Here is an 18,051-nt window from a genome sequence, read left to right on the forward strand (position 1 = left end):
CTGTGTTCTCCTTAGTTTCTTCTGTTCTTGGCTCCAGTGTCACCTCCTTAGAGCCCCTCTGTGGCCATCCTGTCTACACTGTGTACACCCCACCCCCCCGGCACACTCTACTCTCTAACCATGCTTATGGGGGGCTTCCCCATGGGAGTATAAGCTCCTGGGGGCAGGGCTGTGTTTGGTTCACAGCTGTATCCACCTGTCCAGAACAGGAAACTGCAATAAATACTTGTTGAATGAATGAACAAATGTAGCATGTTGGAAATTAGTTCCAAAAGAGGAGTTCCCAAATGGTCCTGGATAACAAGTATACATACAACATTTGAGGTGACTGTTCTGAAGTGGTGAATGCTCATTTGGTTCCTCTGTAAACTCTGTTTCTTTATTGAAAGTGAATCGTCTCCCTCTGCGCGTTTCACAGCAGTGGCTCAGCAGATCCCACCGAATCAGAATCTCCTTGTTGCCAGAGTCAGAGCAGAGGCCTTACGAGAGCAGCTGGCGTTTCCGGAGCGCTCCCACCGTGTGAAGGGGGCGGGTGTCGGCGTCCGAGGTGCTTCCTGTCCTTCTCAGCACAGTAACGAGCGTTGTCGCCCTTTCTGCTTGCTCCTCTGAGGCACCTTCATGCAGATTCATGGAGCGCCCCCGGGGGCCCTTTTCTGGTAGGCAGTGAAGTGACTCAGGAGGTGTTTTTTTGTAGAAGCAAAACATACGCCAAGTTTACTGCCCCCGGGAAGGGTAAAAGTTGACTGTGGAAGCTTTCAGCTCGCGTTCAGACTTGTCCCCGTGTTCGGTAGTACCGTGGGACGCCTGCAGGAGTGCCGCCTGAGTGTGTGCCCTGCTGACACCGTGATCCCTTCCTCGTGACCCCGCAGCCCAGGAGAGCCCCCGGGGACGCAGGCACGGAGTGGCTGGGGCGCTTCCACTCCGTGGCCGGCTCTTTGTCTCCCTGTGCTGTGCCCGTCAGAAATGACGTAGCACTTTGATCGCTATTACCTGCCCTATTACCTACGCGTCGCGGGACATTTTTGAAATACAGCAAGGTAAAATAAATTAAGAAATGATCATTATCTATCAGCGGACCCCAGAGACAGCTTTCTGGGTGCATGTGATATATGTACATGACTACTTATATTACGTCCCTGCTTACGTATACCACGGACATGCCTTTTATTTTATAAAATAAACTCAAGCCATGAATTTATCTCGTAAGTGCTCTTTACTTCCTTACCACATGGTAGATAAGATTCAGGCAGAGGTATGTTTGAATCCTGTTTCTACAGCCTAACTTTGTGGCTTCGGGCAAGTTACTAAAACTCTGTGAGTCTCGGAGCAGGGCGCGACCAGGAGTTGGGGCTCCAGGCTGGACGCTGTTGGGATGGACAGTACCGCAGCTTTGAGTCGAGTCCCAGACCCATGTGATTTTGAATGCATTAGGGCTGCTGTCAGAGCAGAACAGTTTTAATCCCACTGGGGACATCCTTATTTTTAATTCCACTGTTTAATTTCTCCGTTCCCCCCAGACCGTATCCAGACAGGGCGCTTTAGTGATCCTGAACTCAGATCCCTCTTGGAACTAAGTGGGTTGTGTGATCAAATGAAGTAAGCCTGGTGTAAGAAAAGCAACTGACAGAAATACAACACACGGCTTCGTTTTTTTTTTTTTTTTTTTAACCTAACTCTAAGCTAATAACTGGGATTTAATATTCAGAATTAATAAAAGATGAAATTCTCTACTAGAGAGAATTAGACTCTCTAGAGAGAGTACTAGACTCCTTTTTGCATTTGGAGCTTGAAAGATCTGACGCCATTTCTTCCCCACGACACCCCAGTGGTGCATCTTGTCTCTCAGGTTGCGGGACACGATGCTACACTGAACCTTGCTTCCCTAATGAGCAGTAGTGTTAAGTTTTGCTTTATTTCATCATAGAAAATAGCTATTTGTAAACAGAAGTACTTCTAAACTGGACCAGAATGTCGGCGTGAAAAGACTTCCCACGTGGAACAGCTGTTCCTGAGACACTCGGAGGAAATCTGCAATTCCACGTCAGTCATGTTGAGTTCTTCGTGTCGTATCGCACGGCAGTTCAGTAACTTGCATTTGTACAGCTCTTTGCTCACAGTATCAGTATTCACTGAGCATTTTTATAAAGTTTGAAATCACAAGTTTCATATGCCGGGGATGGTAGGGGGTCAGTTACCTCTAATTCCTTAAATGTAAAAATAGTAGTTGTGACTGTCAGCCTTTGATTTCGGCAGACTGACTGCTGCATATGAAAGCGGGCCCGATCATTTCTTACCAAACAGGTTTCCTAAAGATAAAGTTTTGGTAAGAATGAGCAAATTAAATCACATACTTGTGTAAGTGTTCAAGAATGCGCCTTTTGACGTAGTGTGGGGGAAACAATTTCTACCCATAAAAGAATGAAGTTGGACCCTCACCGTACACCACGTACAACAGTTACCTCGAAATGGGTCAAATACCTTAGTGTAAGAGTTGAAACTACAAAACCCTCAGAAGAAAACAGGAAAAACTTATGGCATTGGATTTGGCGATTTCTTGGCTACAACACCAAATGCAAAGGCAGCAAAAGAAAAAAATAGATAAATTGGATTTCATCAAAATTAAAAACTTGCGTGCATACAAGGCTACTATCAACAGAGTGAAAAGGCAGCCCAAGGACTGGGAGAAAATGTCTGTAACTCGCACAACTCAGCAACAGAACAACCCGAGTGAGAAATGGGCAAAGGACTTAAGTGGACTTTTCTCCAGGAAGATACATGAAAGGTTGCTCAACATCACTAGTTGTTAGGGCAGCACAAATCAAAACCTGCAGTGAGATAACCGTTTCACACCTGTTAGGATCGCCATCATCAACCCCCCCCCCCCAAGAAAAAGCAGAAAATGACAAGTGTTGGCGAGAATGTGGAGAAATTGGAGCACTTGTGCCCTGCTGGCGGGAATGTAGAATGGTGCTGCTGCTGTGAACAACAGCATGGCTGTTCCTCAGAAAATTAAACAAGGGTTTATTACATGTTCCAGCAATCCAGCTTCTGGATATTTACTCAAAAGAGTTGAAATTGAAAGCAGGGCCTTGAGGAGAAATTTCTACACACATAGTCATAACAGCATTATTCATCATAGCCAAAAGGTGGAAGCAACCCAAGTGTCCATCAACAGGCGAATGAATAAACAAAACATAGCGTATTCATACAATGCAGTATTATGCAGCCTTACAAAGGAATGAAATTCTGACGCATGCTACGATAGAGATGGACCTTGAAGACTTTATGCTAAGTGAAGAAGGCCAGCCACAAAAGGACAAACACTGTGTGACTGTGCTTAGCACGAGGTCCCTAGAGTGGGTAGTTCATGATGTCAACCCAAAAAGCCAAGTCTTGGATTCAGTGTTAGTTGATGAGCCAAGTTGTGCATCTTCCCTTGGATGCTGTGATGGGCCGTTTTCAACAGAACAGAAGTGCCTCTTCTTCAGCCCCTTGCCTCTCAGCCTCACGTCATGTCCTTCGGCAGGCAGACGGGTTACGTATCCATTTCACCGAGCAAAGCTTAGCGTTTTGTGCCATCTGGCTCTGTTTTTGTCGTGTTAGTTTCACGACTGTTCCCTTTGTTAAATTTTTACAAAATCTTCATTCCTGGAGAATCATACTGTAAACAGAATAACATGATGAATGGGCTTAAGCTATGTGGACTTGCAAAATATTGAGTTTCAGCTGCATAAAAGCACTAAGAATGACCGTTGAGGGTCACATTGTTAGTTTTGACCAATCTCCCCTAAACTGTTCACAGGACCCAGCAAAGGATCATTTGCTAATGTGCTCATCACGACTACTCTTACCCGCAGGTTCTTTCGTCTCATGAAAATTCTCATCAGTTCCTCGAGCAAATACAGCTCCTGGTTTGTACCATTTACATCCCTGTTCTAATCAGCTGCCTTTGGAAACACCATAAATAATTTCTCTTTCATGCAGCTTATCCTGTAAGCTCTCAGCCCCGATCTTCACCACACTGAACATCATTGTTTGCAGTTTGATTTAAATTTGTCAGCACTTCATTTTTTTTTTTAGATACACATTTTTTTGTCATGTTACATAAAATACCTATAAACTTATCATCTCTAACTACTCAGGCAGTGTAAACACTTAATATAGAACTGCACTTTACAGAAGTGGTCCTTATTTATGGTTAATGGCAATCCCTGTTCAAAAATGTCAGTCCTTTTGAGGTATGTTTGTTTGTCTCTTTGTTTAATCACCTATATTTTAAAACACGGGCATGCTTCTCAACATGGTTTTTGAATCACAGCATCGTAAGCTATGCTCTTCCAATGCTGGCATCTTTCTTTGTCAAACATGTAGGAATATACTTAATTACTGAAGGGAAATACGCTTTCTTGAAACTTGTCTCCCCTACTTTTGACTGAGATGTGAAAAAGAAAAGATTTTGCCTTCCTTTGAAAGTTGCTTAAAGGAAATCAAAACTTCTCAATCTCTAAAGTGTTGGAGTCATAGAGAATGGAGGAGGTTGTGGCCAACTAGAGTCCATTGCATCTAAAAGGAACAGCTGCGGGTGGAAATTGGTTTTTATAAGAAATCGGCTACCCTCTTTTTAAATGTTGATAACTAATGTAGAAAAAAAAAGTTTAAACTTCATCCAGCAATCCCACTCCTGGACATGTATCCAGAGGGAACCTTAATTCAAAAAGATACATGCACCCCAGTGTTCATAGCAGCACTATTTACAATAGCCAAAATATGGAAACAACCTAAACGTCCATCGACAGATGACTGGATAAAGAAGCTGTGGTATATTTATGCAATGGAATACTACTTAGCCATAAAAATAATAAAATAATGCCATTTGCAGCAACATGGATGGACCTGGAGGCTGTCATTCTAAGTGAAGTAAGCCAGAAAGAGAAAGAAAAATACCATATGGTATCCCTTATATGTGGACTCTAAAAAAAAAAAAAAGGCAAATGAACTTATTTATAAAACAGAAACAGACTCACAGACACAGGAAACAAACTTATGGTTACCAGTGGGGAAGTGGGTGGGAAGGGATAAATTGGGAGTTCGAGATTTGCAGATACTGACTGGTATATATAAAACAGATAAACAAGTTTATACTGTACAGTACAGGGAACTGTATTCAATATCTTGTAGTAGCTCATGGTGAAAAGAATCTGAAAATGAATATATGTATATTCATGTGTGACTGGAGCATTGTGCTGTGCACCAGAAATTGACACAACATTGTAAACTGACTATACTTCAGTAAAAAAATAAGATAAAAAACTTTATGGGTCACAGAAACACTGTGAGCTCAGTCAGGTTACAGGCCATCAGTTTGCTTTTTCTTTTTCTCCTCTGAGCCTTAGCAGTCGGCCTTTCCTCGGCCTCCTGGGCCGCCCAGCCGCCACTTTAAGATTTAAAGATAAGACTTGAGATCTGCAGCTGTTTTCATATTCTTATTGGCAGGAATTGAAGCTGCCAATAAGAGTATTCCCTGCTTTGGTCCAGCTTTCCATTGAACGAGGTCCCAGGCACGTCACTCAAAGATGCTGACAGATGGCCCTAATGGATCAGGGCGTCAGTGGACGATTAGTACTTGCAGTGAAGAATAAAACCCCCAGACAAAGCCTATTTTCATGAGTAATTATCTGGTGTTTTTTTTTTTTTCTCCTAATTTTCATTAAAGTAAAATTAGTTCACAGTTCATTTACCATAAATGAGTCTTTAAAAAGCACACGAGTTAGATTTCTCAGAATTTGCTGTTTTATCTAAACAGAGAGAGAAATACTAGGCTTGGTGGACCTGTCATTCCTCTGGTGAGGGGGCCAAGGGAGAGAAAAGCTTGCCCCCCTGGTGCTGGGGCATCTTTTGGTTCCTGACATGATAATGATGGTGGATGGGATTCAGGAAGACACTGTTACTGTGTTGCAAGGAATGGCCGGCGTCAGAATCACTTAGTAATGATCCGATTCTTAACGTGCTTTTTGGGTGTTAGTAATTTTATAAGCCAAGAAATTAGATTCGGTTTTGAAGTCGTTTCCCAGTTACTTTGACGTACAAGCTTCCGGCCCTGGTTTATTTTTTTAAAAGAAGAAAGGAAACATTGAAATGTTCACAGTAATGGGTATCAGATCGCTGCCTCCGTTTTCTCTCCCATCCGCCCTGCAGGGGGGACGCAGCGACTGCCACGTGCCATTGGGATGTCCTTGGCCAAAGAGCTCATCTTCTCTGCCCGTGTGCTCGATGGCCAGGAAGCCAAAGCAGTGGGCTTGATCAGCCACGTTCTGGAACAGAACCAGGAGGGGGACGCTGCCTACAGAAAGGCCTTGGACCTGGCAAGGGAGTTTTTACCTCAGGTATTTTAATTACATTTCCTTGTTTTCTTTTCTATCTCTGTCTTTTTAAATAACTTTAGAGCAAGTTGACAAGACCAACAATCATCTCGCACCCCTGGGTTTGCTTTCCAAGTAGAGAGGTTCATGGTGGCTGTGAAACTAGAGACCGCAGACTGGGTTAGTATCAGGAGCCTTCGGAATTAAAATTGAGATTTGAAGGGACTCTGAGGCCCCTGCGGTAGCCGGACGCTGACAGTGTAGTTGACGCACGTTACCACGCGACAGAGCCTCCGAGCAGCGCGCGTTGGTCCCCAGCGAGGCCCGTCTGACCTGAGCTGTGCGCGTGAAGAGAAGCAGTGATGGGCCGTCACGCCGCGCCACCCCCCCCCCCCCCGAGCTGAAACGCACTGAAACACAGGTACGTTAGGAGCCCACAGTCGGCTAAGCCCAGCGAGCTTCCGCGGAGACCCCTTAGCGTGGCCCGCCCCGCCCGAACGCACCAGTTGTCTGTCTTCCCGCGGCTGGCTTTGCGGGGACGCCGGCGTCGCTTTAGCTCCGTGTGCGCCACGCGCTCCCCCGCGATTACGCCTCCGCCCCTGGGACGCACCGCGCCTGCGCGCAGGTCCGAGTCCACGTGAGTGACAGCAGCCGCCGCGCGCCGAGGGTCCCGTTTCGGTGCTTTCTTGGGTCTCTCACTCTTTCAGGAGTGTTTTTCAAATCTTTCCTTCTGAAATCCTGGATTAAGCGAGTTTCGCTGTATAAACAATTAGTGGCTTGTGTTTACTCCTGATGGAGTATAACGTTCCATAACCCCCTAAGCATTTCTGGGGTCAAAATTACATCCTCTGTAATTCAAACAGGTTTTGTACCGTGTTTTGGGGCCGTGGGTCCTTCTGGGAGTCTCATGAAATCTCTCTCTAGAAAAATGCATACACCCTCCCACCTCCCACGTTTGTTCGGAGGTTTGCGTCCAGTTTTAGAAGGCGGTCTGGGAGTTCTTTGTTGTCAGAGACCAGGTCTGCTGTGACATACCTGCCCCCTGAGAGCTGCCGGACGGGGCCTCGCATTTGTTGGCTTCTAAAACCACGCTGCCTGGCGCTGATGCGAGGTGTCAGCCCTTCTCAGCCCGTGCTTGAGCTGTAAGCTCTGCTAAGGTGGGACCCATAAATAGTGTATGCCTCATTAGGAGGTAGTACGGAGCCTTATACTCTGACTTGGTGGAGAGAGGGCAAATAAAAAGACGTCTGCTATTTTTTTAAGTTTTATTTTATTGAGTTGTAATCAGTTTACAATGGTGTGTCAATTTCCAGTGTAGAGCGCAATTCGACTTTCACTATTTTAAGGGGAAAAAAAAGCTCTCACTGTAACTGTGGTATTAATATTTCTTCAAAATATTAAGGAAACATCTACCTAAAGAGAGATTAAAGATGCAAATGTCAGTAGAAGTAACAGTTCAACTCTGTAAGGTTTAATGACTTCCTTTGGCTTAAGAATGTACGAGCAGTGCACGTTTCAGCTGACATAAAGGGGTGTATTTAAGACACGTTGTGGCATAATTCTGGTTCCGAGACTCGCAGCCTCCCCTGGGCCTTGGATGTAAGCGTTCCGGATCCCCACCCAAGTGGCTCATTAGCCCCTTGGCATCTCTGTGGTTCACATTCCTTACCTCACCCCTGGGAACTGGCCCTTTCTCCTGTGACAGCTGTGCCATTAATGCCACCACCACCCACAGCTCAACCCGCCTACGAGCCCCCCCACCTCCAACCTGACATCTAGCCGCGCCACGTGGTGAGCCAGGCTGCGCTCGTCGCCCCTGTCCTCTGAGGGCCGTGCCTCTGAGGACGTTCACTGCTAAAATTAACTTTTCCCCAGGTGAAGGGAAATGTCAGATGACTTCGGAAAATGTGTAACTGCGAAACTCTATGCAAAAATTACAAAACAGCATTTGAAGTGGAATAATCTTTGTTTTTACAGGGTTTGTTTCTGAATGATTACTCTTCCAAATAATTAGAAAGCTTCTGTAAAAATGTTTCTAGGTGATTCTGGCATCATATGTTACTTCCATTTTCCTCTCTGAGAAAAAAGGTTTGTACATGTAGAAGAGGCACTGGTTTTACATTTTGAAAGGGAAGTTAACCAAATAAACATTATGTTTAATAGCATCTTCATCATTCTGCTTTTCCAAATTTCTAAACCTTGCTACGTGTGGTCTGTGCACTAGCAGTTTAGGGGGGGCATGTTAGATGTACGGACTCCCCAGGCCCCTCCCTGACCCCCGAATCTTCATCTCCATTTTAACGAGGGGCCTGGGGCTGTGTGTGCACATGGCAAGCACCCTGTCTGGGTCAGCTGGTGATAAAAGTGAATGGATAAGATTTCCATTGAGAGGAGCACTCTGTTTACAAACCTGAATTGATGGTCTTAAAAACAAACCAACAAACAAATGGCAGTGTAGACCATACATACAAACATACAAATCACATTTGGAAGAATTCTAATTAAGATCGTTGCCTAAGCCTCAGGAGATTGCCGCCTCTGAGAAAGGTTTTTCAGCACGTGATTTAGGAAGAGGATTTGGGTAGGCTAAGACTGATAACCAAAACCCCCGAACAGGGACGAAAGGCGTTTTTTTCCTGCCGCTGTGCATTTATCCATTCACTTCCTGGAGTCCTTTGCTGTGTTTCTTATTTACAGCCTCTTGCATTTTAATTCAAAAGACACTTTAAAATATGCCATTGAATTCTGATTCATCACCCGTAAACAACTTTTAGGAATTTAAAATGTGATCAAATAACCGGATTCCATCTGGAGGATGGCGGTTTTCTAAGACAGAAGTAATGTGTCCCTCCTCACAGAGGACTTCCAGTTTTTCCCTCTGTGACCCTCACACGTCCTGAAGGACCTATTTGGACCTTGAGCGTTTGTGTGCTGTGGGAGGACACGTCTTAATAAGGTGTTGTCATCGTGGTTGGTTACTGATGCCCAGGGAAGAAAGATCAGATCCAGTGCCCGAAACGGATGCTGCCTGAGCCCCTCGTTAGTCAGTAGGTCAGCCCCTTCGCCGGCTTCTGTCGTACACTGATGGGTGTGGTGCCAAGCTCTTTATCTCCTCTTTCCTGCTTAACTTGTAAGGAGATTTGCTGAACAGGGAAAAGCCCTCTGCTGGACACACACCATCTGCGTGCAGTTTTCTGTGTCACAGCATGCTGTGGGCTCCGGGTCACCTGCTGCTGCAACAGAATGTGACCACTGCTGTTTCCTTAAGACCTTGCAAATCTCCGAAAATAAAACTTCCATCCACTGTCTTACAACCACTGTTGCTTCTATGCCATGGATCCAGCAAAGGGAATTCCTGAATTTTACTGAGATGTACAACATGATTTGCATAAATAATAATTAAAACCTGTTTGCATTTTAGGGCCCTGTTGCAATGAGAGTGGCAAAGTTAGCAATTAATCAAGGGATGGAGGTGAGTGCCTTAGGCTTGGGGTTTTTGTTGGAATAGGTGGTGGAGATTTAACTGGCGTGAACCATTATTTTGTTAATAGTCTGAGGTAGAGCTGTTTCACTGCAGCTGCTACTGAGAGTGTCTGAGGCTCCTTCTCGCTGCATCACTGATTTCGTTCCGCGTATAGCTGTTTTGCTTCAGGATCATAGTCCTGGAATTCATTTATCTCACTGATGCCCGCTGATTTTGCCATTGAGTTCATGGAGCGGTTTACTGGCTAGTAGTTCACAGAAAACCAAAGGAAAGGGGCATTCTGTGTATTCTCAGCACCAGTATCAAGTACTGTCCCAAGGAGAGCTTCCTGACTCAAAGCTCCTCCTAAAGATGGAGACCATCTTTAAGTTCTCCGCGTGCTTTCTGCAGCAGGACACACAGAAGCCCTGTAGGGGCCCCGGGTTACCCCCGAGAGGTGGCTCCGAAGGGGCAGAGGCCCCAGGCCAGGGGGAGGAGGAGGCAGGGCAAGGGGGTGATGGGGGTACCCATTTATACTGGGCTTTTGTTTTTTTCTAACTACTTTTATTTATTTGGGGGAAGGGGGCAGTAATTAGGTTTATTTGCTCAATGGAGGCACCAGGGATTGAACCCTGTGCACGCTAAGCAGGCACTCTGCCACCGAGCTCCACCCTCCCCTTTACACTGGGCTTTTTATTATCATAAGAAGTTCTGAATATTCTGAGCATTTTGAAGGAAGATACTTCTTCCTTGCAGACCCAGAGGCCACGGTATCTTCATGGCCTCCGCAGCGTTAAAGGAGGTTGAATTGATTAGCAATAAATACATGTTCTTAATTTACAAAGTATTTGATTGGTTTTTTTTAAAAAATTCTTACATAGCAGTAACAATATTAATAGCAAAGACCCGCTATGACCCCACTATGTGCAGACCATATATATATAAATTGTACTTTATGAAGACTTGACCTGGAAGAACTCATTCGACCCTCGCAGTAACCCCAGCTGGTACCTACTGTAATCAGCCCCTTCTTCAGAGCCGCCGCCCTGAGGCTGCAGCTGTGTAGGCGGGCTTCGCAGCTCCCGTGTGCTGGGGTCAGAATTTGAACCCAGGCGGCCTGGCTGCAGAGTTTCTCATGCTGGCCATACTTCCGATTACACTGAAAGAGTGTCCTTTTGGAACAAGGTTATTCAGCTTGGATTTATGTGTATATTGAGGACACAATGTTCTTAAGAGTGCTTCTTGCTGAAACGACGTACCTTTTTATCCTCAGGTCGACCTGGTCACGGGATTAGCCATCGAAGAAGCGTGCTACGCTCAGGTATGTCACACAGTCATGTTCAGTGAGGACAGCCCTTCCTCCGTGTAAGTCAGCTGCATTGTGGATCACTGAGCGAGGTGGCACTCGTGCCTATCCTGGAACCGTACAGATGAGTTAAAACTACTTGTTTCTGCTATTTGACTGTTGCCAGCTCTTACACTGATTCTGTTGCCCATGCTGATGACTCCTGCCTCTGTAGTTCAGAAAACTCTTAGAATAATTAAGTTAGTACCATTCATGCTGTAGCTGTCTCTCTGACTCATGTTGTATTTTGTGGGTGTGGCCTTGAACCCTCACCCCAGCGTGGAGAGGTGAGAAAAAGGCAGCAGTGAGCACGCGCCTGCTGGGAAACATTGGTGTTGGAGACACATTGGCTTTTCCCAATGTTCTGAGCCTCTCCTCCTACCCTGAAAGTTCACTCATTCAACTATGTACACAGTTTTCTTTTTTGTACACAAATGAATAAGGCTTTCTGTAGAGGAACAAATCTTCCTTCCTCCCTTCCTTTCTTCCATCCTTTTTTTAAATGGAGGATATAACTTTGTTTAACGACATCTAAAGTAGCAGAAGAATTTTGTTCTACCTTTCCTGAGAATTGGAAATGGTGTCAGCTCCCACTTAGGCATGGCAGCATCATAAATTACGAGCAGTAGCCAGAGTGTGCTCTGCGCCTGGTCTGTATGTATAAATTACCACCTGTCATTGATGAGCACATGCCATGGATGAACTAAATTACCAGCCTCTTACACATGGACAACCTCAGAGTTTGAAGAAAAATTTTAAAAGCATATCTGGCCACACCTTATCAAGTGTAAGGGAACAGAAATCATGCAAAGTGTTCTGTCAGACCACAGTGGAATTAAACTAGAAGTCAGTAACAGTGAGATAGATGGAAAATCCCACCTACTGATGGTGAGAAGTAACCTTTTTAATAAGGCTAAACGATACACTTCTAAATAACATGTGTGTCAAAGAGGGAGCCTCAGGAGGAATTAAAATACATTTTGAATTAAATCAAAGTGAAAATACAACTTATCAAAATTTGTGAGAATGCATCAAAAACAGTGCTTCGAGAGAAATTTATAGCATTGAATGCGTGTGTCAGAAAAGAAAGATCTGAAATCAGTACTCACTTCCTACCTTAATGAAAGTGGGGAAAAGAAGAGCAAATTAAGTTCAAAGTCAGCAGAAGACTATCAGTAGTACTTCAGAGCAGAAGACAATGAAATTGAAAATAGACAATAGATAAAAAACAAAACCAAAAATTGGTTCTTCATAAAGATCTATAAAATTGACCGTTTCCAGTCAGGCTAATCAAGGAAAAAAGACTGCAGATAAAAATTATATCAGAAATACAGGAAAGATCATTACTGCTGATCCCATGGACATTGAAACGATAATAAAGGAATGCTGTGAACAACTATATGCTCACAAATTTCATAGCCTAGAGGAAATGGATCAATTCCTTGAAAGACACAATATAGCAAAATTCACCAAAGGAGAAATAGCTCATCTGAATAGTCCTATGTTTGTCGAAGAAATTGCAGCAATGACTAACAGACTTCCAAAATAGGAAGCACCTGGCCCAGGTGGTTTCATTGGTGAATTCTACCAGACGTTTAAGGAAGAAATTATACCAATTCTCTGTAGTCTTTTCCAGACATTGGAAGCAGAAGGAGCACTTCCTAACTTATTCCATGAGGACAGTATTATCCTGATAACAAAACTAAAGACATTACAAGAAAGGAAAACTATAGAACATTACCTCTCATGAATGTAGATATAGAAATCCTCAACAAAATATTAGCAAACCCCCCCAAAAAAGTATAAATATATGTACATATTAGTAAGCTAAATCCAGCAGTGTATAAAAAGAATTATATGTCACAACCAAGTGAGATTTTTTTTCCCGATATGCAAGTCTGGTCCAACACTCAAAAATTTATTTAATTCATCGCATCAGCAAGCTAAACAGGAAAAATCATATGATTGTATTAACAAGCAGAAAAAGCATTTAACAGAATTCAATACTTATTCATGATAAAAACTCTCAGCAAACTATGACTAGATGGGAATTTCCCCAACTTTTTAAGAACTTCTACAGAAAACCTACAGGTGTTCTACTTAATGAGTAGGAACATTGCAAGGATGTTCCCCCTCATCACTCCTTTTCAGCATCTACTAGAAGTCCTAGCTAATGCGATAAGACAAGAAAAAGGAATAAAAGATACAAGAATTGGGAAGGAAGACGTAAACTGTTTGTAAGTGATGTACTTACCCATGTAGAACATCCCAAAGAATCAACAGCAACAACAAAAACCCACTGTAACTAACAAGCAGGCAGAGCAAGATTGCATGACACAAGGTTAATATACGAAAGTCAGTTGCTTCCCTGTATACCAGCAGTGAAGAATGTGGGATTTGAAATAAAAACACAACATAATTTATATTAGGTCACACAAAAAAAATGCTTAGATATAAATCTAACAAAATATGTACAAGATCTATAGGGGGGAAAACTGCAAAACTCTGATAAAAAAACAAATAATTTAATAAAGAAATAACTTTACAAAGAAATAATTTAAATAAATAGAGAGAAAGCCCATATTCATGGATAATGAGATTCAATATTATTAAGATGTCACTTCTTCCCAACTTGATCATAGATTCAATGCAATCCCAATAAAAATTCTAGCAAGTTACTTTGTTAATATTTGCAAACCAATCCTAAAGTGTATACGGAAAGTCCAAAGACCCAGATTAGCCAGCACAATATTGAAGAAGAACAAAATTGGGGAAGTGACACTACCTGGCTCCAAGACTTACTGTAAAGCTGCCGTAATCAAGGAAGCGTGGGTACTGGCAAAAGAAAAAACAAACTGATCAGTGGAAGAGAATAGGGAGCCCAGAAGTAGATTCATACAAAAATAGTCAACTGGTCTTTGACAAAGGAGTAAAGGCAATTCAGTGGAGGAAAGATAGTCTTGAAAATGAAGACTGTCTTCATTTGCAGCAGCCGGACAGTCAATTGCAAAAAAAAAAAAAAAAAAGGAATGAATCTTCACAAAAATTAACTCAAAATCACTATTTAGCCCAGGGAGCCATATTCAATGTCTTGTAGTAATTTATGGTGAAAAAGAATATGAAAACAAATATATGTATTTTCCTGTATGACTGAGGTGTTGTGCTGTACACCAGAAATTGACATATTATAAGCTGATTATACTTCAGTAATATATATATATATAAATAAATTTTTAATGTGTTTTAATTAACTCAAAATGGGTCATAGACCTAAATGTGAAATGAAAAACTATAAAACTTCTTGAAGATAACATAGAAATTCTGAGAGACCTTGAGCTTGGCAATGGCTTTTTATAAAAAACACCAAAAGTATAATTCATGAAAGAAAAAAATCTGTTGTTGGACTTTATTAAAATTAACAACTTCTGTTCTGCAAAAGACACTGTGAAGAGAATAAAAAGACAAGCCACGGACTGGGAGAAAAATCTTAGTAAAACAGACCTGGTGAAGGACGTATCTAAGACACACAGAGAACTTTTAAAACTCAACAATGAGAAAAGAACCCGTTAAAAAGTGGGGATAAGGTCTGAACAGATACCTCACCAAAACAGATGTACAGATGGCAAATAACTATAGGAAAAAACGATCCACGTCATATGTCGTTAAGATCTACAAAGAAAAATGAGATGCCACAATTTGGCCATTTCTTCACAAAGCTGCGTCTCACCACATGATCTAGTGATCTTGCTGTTATGTATTTACCCAAATTAGTTGAAAAGTTATGTCCACACAAAAGCCTGCACACCGGTGTTTACAGCGCTTCATTCATAATTGCCAGACTTGGAAACAACTAGGTGAATGGGCGAACTGTGGTATATCCGTACAGTGGGGCGTTACTTATCAGTAGGAGGAGAGAGCTATCCTGCCACGAAAGGACGTGAAGGAACCTTAACTGCATGCTGCTTAGTGAAGGATTTCGTCCTAAGAGGCTGCATACTATGTGATTCCAACTGTTTGTCATTCTGGAGAAGACGACAGGGGCGGGGAGTCAGGGGTGACGCGGTGGAGCATCAGGGACGTTTAGGGCAGTGAAACTACTCTGTTCTCTGTGGTACTGCAGTGGTAGGCGCACGACATTGTGCGTTTGTCAAAATCCATGGGATATACGGCACAGTGGACCCTGATGTAAATTATGGACTTTAATTACTAATACTGCATCAATATTGGTTCATTAATGGTAAGAAATGTGCCACATTAACGTGGGATGTTAATAACGGGGAGCAGTGGGGGGCCTGGAGGGAGTGCACGGGAACTCTGAACTTCCTGCTCAGTTTTTTTTATGGACCTAAAATTGTCTAAAAAGTAAAATCTTAATTTTATTAAACTATATTTGAAATGGGACAGTAAGTGTTTTGGAGTTAGGATGATAAATACGCTCCCATAACTGACATTGTGCAGCTGACTGCTAGACGTCACCATTTAGGTTGCCTTTTAATTAGGTTCCCTTAGAAGCGTGGTAGCCTTGTTAATCTTTTGCAGTTGTTTTTACTTTTCGGCATAGATGACGTAATGTTTTGTTTCTCTTAGACTATTCCAACAAAAGACAGACTTGAAGGCCTTCTTGCTTTTAAAGAGAAGAGGACCCCTCGCTATAAAGGAGAATAGGAGAAACAGAAATGGTTAAAATGCCAGTGTCATAAAGGTACTTCTGGAAGCATCTCTCAGACCCAGATGTGCCTCGGTACCTGGAATCCCAATGGCCAAAGTGAAGAGCGAGTTACTCGTATACTGAGCTGAGTGTCTGGAGTGACCCCTGTGTGTCCTTTGTCCCACTGTGCATCATCGCGTCCATTCAGGTTTATAGAGCTGGTGACGAACACTGTCAAAACATCGACTCAGAATTAGGTACACATTTCTAAATACCTCCTGCATATGAGGCTTTCTGTTCTTAATTTTTTTAATGTGAATAATTTGTATATATTGCACACTCTAGGAAATAATGATTGTATGTCTCCCGTGCTACTGTATGAAAATAAAATTATTTCTATATACCAAAAATGTGAAGTTATACCAAATAAAGTTTCTAGAGGATCATGCACACATGCAGCCGCACACACACGTCTCATCCTGAAAGAGGAGCCGACAGGCAGAATTCTGAGTGAAAATGACCAAATATAAATAAAATCAGTGGAAAGAAAACTTGGACATTTTTCTCTTACCCCGTTGTTTTTGTACTGAATATATCATCGCCTGTTGGATTTTAGATTCTCTCAGGTGGCCTCTTTACGCGGCCAGTCCTAGAATCCAGTGTGGACGGTGCAGAATTAACCCAGAAAGAGACCGGGGCCACCTGGAGGCCTGCATGCTGTTCACCTCCACGCCCCCCGCGAGCAGGCAGCCCGGAAGGAGACGGCGCAGCCAGGGTGGCCGTCCCAGCGGCGGGGTCCCGGATGAAGAGTGACGCCTCCTCCCCGCTGCCCTGCCCTCAGCCCTTTACGCCTGGTTCCAGTCAGGACGGGCGGTGGGCGCAGCCCCTTTGGCCCCCTTCTGGCAGAAATGTCCTGCCTTCCTACCCCTGGAGGAGCTCGGGGTGTGCGAGTTTATACAGCCCTGCGCGGTGGGCAGACAGGACGGGTGAGGGAAGTAGTGAACTGGAGAATCGAGGGCGGCTCCCGGGGCGGATCTGCGCTGCTGCCTTTGCGTTTGATCAAAGCGGCCTGCCTGCCCGGGCCGCGTCCAGCAGCTGGCGATGCCCCACTGAGCCTGGACCGCGCCTGTTCCTCGCCGGCCCCGAGCACGGCAGCTGGGCGTCACCGCCCCGAAGTCAAGCTTGGCGCGAGCGTGACCTGTTCGTGCCTCCCCCCGGCTCAGCACCACGGCTCCCTTGCTCTTGGAAGCAGACTTGGAATGTTTAAAATCACTGAAACTTAATTTTTTTTTTAACTTTGGGAAATTAGACTCAGTCTCAATTCGAAATACCTTGAGAGAGGCAAACGTGGCCTTGGCCTCAGGGGTCCGACGTCCTCACCACACATGTCCTTGTGCTCAGGGGCCCCTTTGCTGCTCACTCTGCCGATTTATGATGTTGGCTCAGCCGATGGGCATCCTTTGAAAGGAGCTTGTGAATTCTAAGATTCACCTTCAGCTCTGAGGTGGTGTGTACACTTGGCTGATAAACCCGCGCCCTTCATTTCATGCAGGATGATTTGCAGATAAAGTGCTGGTCCCTGTTTTCATGGCCCCTGAAAGGTTTCAGGATCACTTTGCTCCGTCCATGTCGCGTTCCAGTGCCACCTGCATTTTAACTGAGTAGGAAAGAATTACATTAACGGGGAGAAATATTGAGGGTGCCGAGTGACTTGACTCCCCTAACTTGGATTTGTAGTCTGTTGCTGAGGGAATGCATTTCCTACAAGTTCTGATTAAGTCACTGGAGAGTATCTGAAAGCAGACGTCCTGTGGTAGCATCAACACGTCTGCCCGGCTGCCTGTCTAGACGTGTGCCTTCCCCTTGGTTTCTCTCCAGCAGAGCATCTTGCTGAGACGGAGGGGGCCCCGACACCACCCTGGGCCCAGGGGCAGCAGCTGGGTGCTGGGGGCGCCCCGCGCTTCCCGGAGGGGGCGGCACCTGCGCTGGCCGGTGGACGGGCAGCCCCCTCTGTCTCCCTCCAGGGCTTGGAGTGCTGTCGCGTCCTTCCACTGAAACCACGTCACACTGACGTGGCTGGAGGTGCGGCAGGTGTATCCACACGTTCAGATGAAGTTAAAAGACGACGGAGGGAGGATGATTAACTGGACACACATCATTCCAGGGGAAAAACATTCCGTATCATCTCAGAGCAGGAGACCTACTGGTCTTGAAGGAACGTAGGGCTGGTTAATTT

General features: G+C 44.2%; 1 protein-coding gene across 6 annotated transcripts in view; it reads left to right on the top strand.

Annotated features, from left to right (window-relative positions):
• AUH (AU RNA binding methylglutaconyl-CoA hydratase) overlaps positions 1 to 16,372 on the top strand; it is a 144,616-nt gene extending 128,244 nt beyond the window's left edge. For 5 of the 6 annotated variants that reach the window (XM_032470911.1, XM_032470909.1, XM_032470913.1 and 2 more), the window contains 4 exons: positions 6,196 to 6,383; positions 9,781 to 9,831; positions 11,096 to 11,143; positions 15,755 to 15,848. In XM_032470911.1, coding sequence (XP_032326802.1) covers positions 6,196 to 6,383; positions 9,781 to 9,831; positions 11,096 to 11,143; positions 15,755 to 15,832 — 365 coding nt within the window. In that variant the 3' untranslated portion in view covers positions 15,833 to 15,848. Of the gene's footprint in view, positions 1 to 6,195; positions 6,384 to 9,780; positions 9,832 to 11,095; positions 11,144 to 15,754 lie in introns of all 6 variants that reach the window. The other variant, XM_032470908.1, reaches the window with a different exon arrangement.
• The last annotated feature ends 1,679 nt before the right edge of the window (positions 16,373 to 18,051 follow it).

This window comes from Camelus ferus, chromosome 31 (assembly GCF_009834535.1).
Source record: "Camelus ferus isolate YT-003-E chromosome 31, BCGSAC_Cfer_1.0, whole genome shotgun sequence".
Lineage (NCBI taxonomy): Eukaryota > Metazoa > Chordata > Mammalia > Artiodactyla > Camelidae > Camelus > Camelus ferus.